Here is an 8,215-nt window from a genome sequence, read left to right on the forward strand (position 1 = left end):
TCATTAGGGTTTCATAACCAAATCTGATTTTTGCTAAAAACCAACATACAAGCGCATTTAAGATATCAAGGATTCCATTTACAAGCTCAAAACCAACCAAATCAACTTAATAGCTCATGAGACCAAAAGCCCTAATTCTACATAGCTCAACTGAAATTTAAGCAACCAGAAATCAACAACATAAACCATTAAACCGCACCATAAACACCATACAAACCATACAAGTTCATATCCTCAACAAGAAACATCACTTTCATGGCTTCACAACTCAAGCACCCAACTTTACCTTTCAAAGAGAGATGATTTACCTTTCAAATAAGCTTTGTGGATGATCAAACCACCCCAATCAAGTTCCAAAGTTGTTGTTCTAGGCTCCAAGCTCAAGATTAATGGTGAAACTTGAAAAATTGTGGAGGAAATATCCCCCCTCTCTTGCTCTCTCACTCTCTCGGTCTTCCCTCTCTCTCTCTCTCTCTTTAGTTTTTGATTTGGTTTATGTCTTGTGTTCTCTTGGATGTTCTATAATTAATACTTAGTCAAGACCATTAGTAAATATTTTCCACCAACCAATCACATAAAAGATGATTATTCACTTCCTAGTCCTTGCAACTTCCTTTTTGTTTTCTCACACTCTTGCCCACAAATGTTTGGAACTCTTGCACTTAACTCCATAGGATACAACTTATTCTAATCCAAAATACTTTGTCACACTTAATCATTTCACTAATCACCTTATTATCTTAATCACCCATCCTTAATTATTCCTTATTCCACATAAAAGCAACTAAACCACAATCTTTTAACATTAGCTAAATTAAGGGTTTTAAACCCAATTTAAGGTTGTTTAATTAGCAAAACGCTAGGGAATTTACTAGTGTAAGACTTTGTAGCTTTCTAATCCTACTTAACCTTTATAAAAGAAATCGAATCCAATATCTACTCATACGAAAACATACATTAGCATGCATAATATTTACTACCACATAAACTTATGATTAATACGTAAACTAGGGTTTTATGTAAAAATATCAAAGGTGTAAATCCATTAGGGTTTTAATAAAATTCCAAATTAAGGTTTTTTTATTCTAAAAGCAAAATCACATGTAAAGAATTACCATCATCCTTAAATTCAAATTTTATAGCAAAATTTAGCACTAATAATCCTTATTCAAAATTAAGGACGAATCAGGATCTCACAGTATATGTTTCAAATTTGGGAATTGTTTTTCGTTTAGTCTTGAGGTTATATCTTATTTCACTTGATGAGAGCGATCGAGTCCTGGCTAGAGCTGGGTAGGCGGTCCGCCAAACCCTTTGGTTCGCCTTAGGGAAGGTGGGGTTGTCACAATTATTCTTTTTTGGAAATGATTATTATTTTTACTTTAAAAAAAGAAAGAAAAAAGAAAAATGTAGAAAAAAGAAAAGAAAAAATGAATAAAAGTTGAATCTCTACTCCAATGGTTCTTATGCTTAATAATTGGGAGTTTTCATCTACAAATGTCGACTTTTAAGTAAAACGGTACTTGAATTAAGAATAAGCACAGTAATTTGAGAATGTGAAGTGTTGAGTAATTGGCGATCTTCATCTAATAATATCAATCTTCGCGTCAAAAGACACTTTCACAATTTGAGTAAATATTTAGATATGTTACATGAATAAATCCCTCTTTGAATTTGAGAAAGAGATGATTATGGAATTAGGAAGCTGTTATTTAACCATACCAGTCACTTGCTTGTGGAATTGAGTGAAGATGAGAAATTGAATTAAACTAGTCAAAATTATGGTATAATTGATTCTTCTTTACTTGATATTTTGAGTTCTTGACATTAACTAAATGATTGCATAATGGTGATTTGCCTTGTTTTGAGAAATTGAGTTTCAATCTTGCACATGTTTTATTTCAAAGTTTTGGATAATTGTTTCTTATTGTTTGAGGACAAGCAATAATTCAAATACAGGAAAATTTGATAAGTGTGTATTTTGATTATTTAATGTGTTTTATTATTTATTTTTGGTGTGTTTTATTAATTTTTTATAGTTAATTAACTAGATTTCTAGTGAATTATGCATTTATGGTTTAAATATGAAAAATTGCATTTCTATGAATTAAAGTGGAGAAAATTTCATGTTTTTGTAAATTTAACGATTCAATCATCATATGGAGTGAATTGAGAATATATTTGAATGATTATTGATGATTTGAAGTGATTTAAAGAGAATATGAAGTGCAAAATGTTCAAAAAATAAAATGCAATCAAGTATACACACTACAACAAAAATGGCGTTTTCTGACATGCCTGTAAGGACACTTGTTGATTTGTGTCATTATAGCACTCCTATCATGACACTTATTAGCAATTCAATAATATATAGTCTAATTTTTTTTATTTTATTAGATATAAAAATAATAATGTGCCTTTAGACTATCTAACATGACACTTGAGAAAAATGTGAGATATACCAAAAAAAAAAGAAAGACACTAAACGGCATCGTTTGATTTTGGTGGAAGATTCATTCGCTCTAAAACACTCAAAATTTTCATTCTGCCGGCCAAAACACTTACTCAAAACACTTGCTCAAAATTTTCATTTTCCAGCTCCACCATTTCCAGCCCCCCTCTCTCTGTTGTCAGATTCCGATGTAGTTGGTGGGAAAAATGGGTAGCAGCCAAGCAGCAGTTTCCATAAAGCTTCAACCGTGGCTCCCTCAGGCAGCTAACAGCAGCATCAGCAACAAAATCTCTCTCGAAGGAAACCCACTTCCAGGTCATCATCATCTTCTTCTTCAAATTCGGCTCGACAAATTTCTCCCCCGACTCGAATAGTTTATCGAGAATTGTCTTCCAAGTCCAATCTCAATTTGCCCTTTTGGCAAACTTCCTGGTTCATTGGCTTACTTTTACTAATGGCAATCTCGTTTTTCGGTCTCGCTATTTTCCTTTTTCTTACCCTTGACTCTTATTTCACCTCTTCCCCCGTCTCTACCGCTTCCGAAGGTGTCCAGGTAAGCCAAAAGCCCACTTACTACTTCAAATTTGTGGTTTTTGCGTTCCTGTAGTTGCACAGATATGCAGTGCATCTTTGTGTGTGTATGTGTTTTTCCCCCTATTTGTTGAAATTGTACGCGGAACGTTGTTTTATAGTTATTTTTGGCTCAAAATTTTGACCAAGTTTGTGCTATTATAGGCATGTGATGGTTATAAATTATAGCACTTCAGAGGTTTATAAGCTAAAAGAGGACAGGGAAAGAGGAAATGGAGTTTTTTGTGTAGAATTAGTAATAGCCTTCGACATGTTTGATGAAATGCCTCAATAATCTTTGTTGAAAATCTAGTTGGGATTCAGTTAAAAATTGCTATTTGGATTTTTTAAAGAGCTGATTTAGGAATTAAATTTGATTTTTTTTCCTGTTTTATAGTTTGAGGTTTCTGTTGTGTGGCGAAAATAAAAAATGGTGTATGATGCTTTGAGTTCTAATAGTTGTATAATGGGGCTTTGTGCTAAGTCATTCTTATTTTGTTTGGCATTGTGATTTTGGTAGATTACTTATGGGTCAGTGATCATGTAGTTGACGATTACTTATGGCTGGTGCACACCTTTTTGTACAGTACATTACCGGTTTAAGCCTAGCTACCAAAAGCAGCATTCTGTGGACAATATCTTGTTCTGTGGTGCAAGAACAAGCTGTGGTAGATGGCTTTTTCTTCCTTTAACTGATGCTAATCTTTTTGTAGTCTTTTAACTGATACTGTTCTTTACAATATATCCCATTTAGCTAATGAGTTTAAGATGAAAATATAAATAAAGTTCAAGGTATTATTCTCATTAGCTGGACAAAAAATGTAACATCTAGTCCTCTTATTCAGCTTATTAGGTTGCAAGTGTTACGTTCATGAGAATTACAGACTTGTGACACTGCGTTGCCACTATTCACCAGTCTATATGATTTTGAGAAAATCAAGGATTAAACAATAAACAAACCCCATCAACAAATCAACCAATTAGAATGGTGATTTTGATATCTAGCTACTGGGAACTTTTGAAAAGTACTGTGAAAAATCAGCTTGTGCCTATCTGACCAAGTGTTCATCTTCCCACTGGTCTCTGTATGTCTCAGGCTGAGACCTCTTTCTCATGGAAGTTTCAACATACATCTGCTTTCTCCATTCTTCAGTCCGCAGACAACCACACTGAGCAGCCAACCAATCGTCATATTCGAACTGGCGATATAAAACAACGCATCAGTTGAGTTGGGCAGAAATTAAAAACTCTAGCCTAGGTCCATGGAAAAGCAAGTGCAAAGAGGGTCACACTGGTGAAAGATGACAATGAAGAGCTGCAGCGAAATCAAATCAGCAGGAGGTGAGCATTTTCTACCTGATAACCAGCCATGTTATGAGTATACCGCTTTGGAGTGCCAGATGCTTCCATTGATGAGTAGAAAGCTTGAATATCAGCCATCATCTCCTTGGGAGAAGGAAGTGAAAGCCGACCACACAGAGTACCAGCTATCCACTTGCTCTGAAATTCAAACAAGGGGAAAGGTACAACCTAGCAGTCAAAGGGAAAAAAAATTGCTTTTATCAATTAAATGCATTATCAACCAGAACAGTTCATAAACTGAGAACATGGAATATTTGCAAAAGACCTTCCACGGCAACCCAACGAATGAAAGCCATGGTGCTAAAGCTGGAGGAAAAATATGCTTGTAAAGTGGCCCCACACGGTTATCATCCACAGCTACAATGCCATTAATTTCAAGGAACGGAAAGTGATATTTGTACCTTAAAGAACATGAATAATGATTTATTGCAAATCGTCAACTAGAATCGCCAGTTAATGGACCTTTTTTGAAGTCATTATGATCTCATCGCATGAAATAATTTTACCTTTCTTTGTTATTTGATTGTTGCCTATGAGCATTTTGTGTGCTTCCAGTTAATTGATCTTTAGGAGAGTCATTCTAGATTTATTGTCCCATAACAATCTTTAGCTAATATATTATTGGTTTTCTTTTGGGTTGGCAGACCACACTTTTGGATTACATCAGGAAAAGCAAGGTATGAATCGATTATTTTTATTGATGTTCACGTTGAGGTACATTATTTGTAATGCCATTATCATTTGATGACTTTAGAAGAAGTACCTTATTCTGTCTTATGTTATGATACTTGAATAGCTGGGAACTAAATCTTAGACAACCTACTGTAGGTGGCAGCATCTGAAGCAGGTGGAATTACTCAAGGCATGGGGGCATACAAGGTACAAGTACCTTTTGATGGCAAGCCACAGACTTGTGTTTTCCTTGACACCCCTAGACCAGTGGTTCTAACTTTTAACTGCTTATTCATGCAATTTTTTTTTTTTTAAATTTTTATGTCAAATGCTCTTCTTGGAGATTTTGCAGACATATCTTAAAAGGCCTTTGTCAAGATGAATTATCTAACATAACTGTAAAAATGGTTGGATAGGCATTTGGAGCAATGAGAGCTCGTGGAGCCAGAGTAACAGACATTGCTGTTATTGTAGTTGCTACTGATGATGGAATTCGACCTCAAACAGAAGAGGCCATTGCTCATGCCAAAGCAGCTGGAGTGCGAATTGTTATTGCTATAAACAATGTGCGCTTGCATTTATTCTGAGATTTTCCACTGTGTGTTGGCTTGTATATCATTTAGTCTCATTTGCATTCTGCTTTTGATGTATGAAACATGATGACAAATCTCCTCTTGCTTATGGGAGTTGGCATTTTCAGTTCTCATAATCACGGTACTACTCAAGTTTGATGTTTCTAGATTTTTGCATCATAGCATATTATCTTATATGCATTCTATTCTTTGGGATAATTTTAAAAGTCCTTTGGGTTTCTGATTGACGGAATGTATAGCAGGGAGCACTACCTGCAGGTTGCTTCTATCTCAAAAAAAAAAATCTCCTGACAATTAAAAGTGTCAGCATAGAATTCGATATTTTAATATTGTATTATACTTATCCTGACACTTTTAATTATCAAGAAAAGCGATTTTTGTTGGCAGATGGAAAGTTATAACAGCATAGTTTTCTTGACATGTTGAATAGTACGAGTCTATCCCCATATTGGAAGGGACAACACTCGCCCTAGGTGTGAGGATAGATAAAGTGTCAGGTTAAATTATCTATACTGACACTTTTAAATGTCGTTAAAAGCCATTTTTGTTGTAGTGACAGGAAGAAATATTTGACAGTTTTGACACCTTTTGGTATTTTGATTATATCTTGAGATATAAGTATCAGATTGAGATGATTCTTGAGTCATTTTGCAGATAATACATATCTCTACATTTGTTATGAAATATCAAAAGCCAGTCCATGAGTTTTCCTAGTCAAAAAGTCAAAATATAGTTGGTCATTTTTGTTGTCAAAAGTTGAAATAGGGGATTCACCAATGAAGAGTATTTTAGTTATTTCTCAATCTACATAATCCTAAATTAGATGATTCTTATGCATTGAAAAGTTAACTCAAAGGCCTAAATTTTTATGTTTTGTACAAGAGCTAGTTCAGCCTGCATTGTCGAGAAAATATCAACTGAATTTGGTGCAAAAACAGAGTAAAGTTCAAGACTCATAAAAAAAGTGCAAATATGCAGAGGAGGCAATATGTAACCTTAACCCGTGTTTTGAACTTGTGTATTCATATTTTAACCGAAGTACAGCTGGAACTAGTTGTACTTTAACTTGCAGCTCTTTTCTACTACTTATGGATCAATTTTCTGAACGAATTTCAGCTGGAAAGTGCATGAAATATCTTGAAAATTTGGAGAAACAACTTTTGGGAATCGCAAGACACAATTTGCACAACTTGAAAAATGATTGTATGGAGCTTTAATTCTCTATAAATAGGGCCTTTATTGAGCTTGCTTGATAACTTTGGAGTCTAGAGAAACTACACCAAAATGTAGTCTTTTACTAGAATTTCTTTAGTTCATTAGTTAGGGTAGATTAGTACACTTTATTTCATCCAAGTCTTGTATGGAACTAAGTATAGATGAAGTTGAGGATGAAGATGGAGAGTTTAAAATTCATATGACAAGAGTGACATTTCTCCTATCACTTTATTTCTTGTATTAATTCTAATATTTGGTTATAATACAAGTTTGGATCTTGTTTTAATGTCTTTCATGTTTTGCTAGTTTTTATACTTAGGGTGTGGATGAACTTCTATGATTATTATGTGATCTTTTCATGGTTATTTGAGTTATATTTTTGAACAAGTTATGTAACACTTTTGCTTTTCTAATCATGATTAGCTGACCATTAATTATGATAAATTTAAGGTGCTAAGTTTACAATGAAAATTGGGATTTGACACTAGTTCAAAAAGTGCTAAATTTAGGGAGTTCACTCACGAAAATTGAGGAGCATCTTTGTGATTTTAATGACTTGTTCCATGTAATTTCATAGAATAAATGAATTTGTAGTTAATTTAATAATCACAAGAGTAGGTATGGTTTAGTTATAAGTATAGTTGATTCATTACGAGAGTAGGTTTTACATATAGTAAGAAATAACGCCAAAACTAGTCAAGATAATAATATTCAATTAACTGATAATTTCATTTGTAAGAGTAGTGAAGAATTTCACAACTCTAGGAGTTTTCTATTGCTATTTTAATTACTTTTATTTCATGTTTGTAGCGTAGATTTAATCTCTTGCATTTGTGGTAATCTAAATAATGAAGGAGCTCGAAAATCCATCAGTAATTGACAATGAGATCGACACCTAATATTCTTATACTCGATAAACGATCTGTATATTTGCAAAAACCAAGATATTTAGATTTTATTAAAATTTGGTGCATGGCAGAATCTCGTCAACACATATTATAAAAAAATATTTATAGTTTATATGTGAATTTATAATAATTCATAAAATTAAACATATATTGTATATAATTACATGTTGGCACAAAAATACACACACAGACACACACACAATAGAAGCAATTTTAACATGTATAAGAATATGTTGGAAAGAGAAGGAGAATAAATACAAACCAATATTCAATAATTTTATTAATTCAAAATTCAACAACAACAATATTAAGTCATAGTTTTTTGCTTACAACAACTCACACCTTAGAGGCTTTTCCTCTTTCTCACAATTTGACTCAATTCAACTCTCTAAATAACAATGTACTAGACTGGTAGTATTTATATATTGTAGAACTTTCTAAAC

At 33.4% G+C, this 8,215-nt stretch overlaps 1 protein-coding gene across 1 annotated transcript; it reads right to left on the bottom strand.

Moving 5' to 3' along the window:
- Positions 1–4,071: 4,071 nt before the first annotated feature.
- Positions 4,072–5,222, bottom strand: LOC113703416 (flavin-containing monooxygenase FMO GS-OX-like 5). The gene is made up of 5 exons (XM_027224773.2): positions 5,148–5,222; positions 4,891–4,964; positions 4,650–4,785; positions 4,379–4,522; positions 4,072–4,221 (listed from the first exon to the last, which is right to left on the bottom strand). The coding sequence occupies exons 1-5, from the start codon at positions 5,220–5,222 to the stop codon at positions 4,072–4,074; spliced, it is 579 nt and encodes a 192-aa protein (XP_027080574.2).
- Between the last annotated feature and the right edge of the window lie 2,993 nt (positions 5,223–8,215).

This window comes from Coffea arabica, chromosome 8e (genome assembly GCF_036785885.1).
Source record: "Coffea arabica cultivar ET-39 chromosome 8e, Coffea Arabica ET-39 HiFi, whole genome shotgun sequence".
Lineage (NCBI taxonomy): Eukaryota > Viridiplantae > Streptophyta > Magnoliopsida > Gentianales > Rubiaceae > Coffea > Coffea arabica.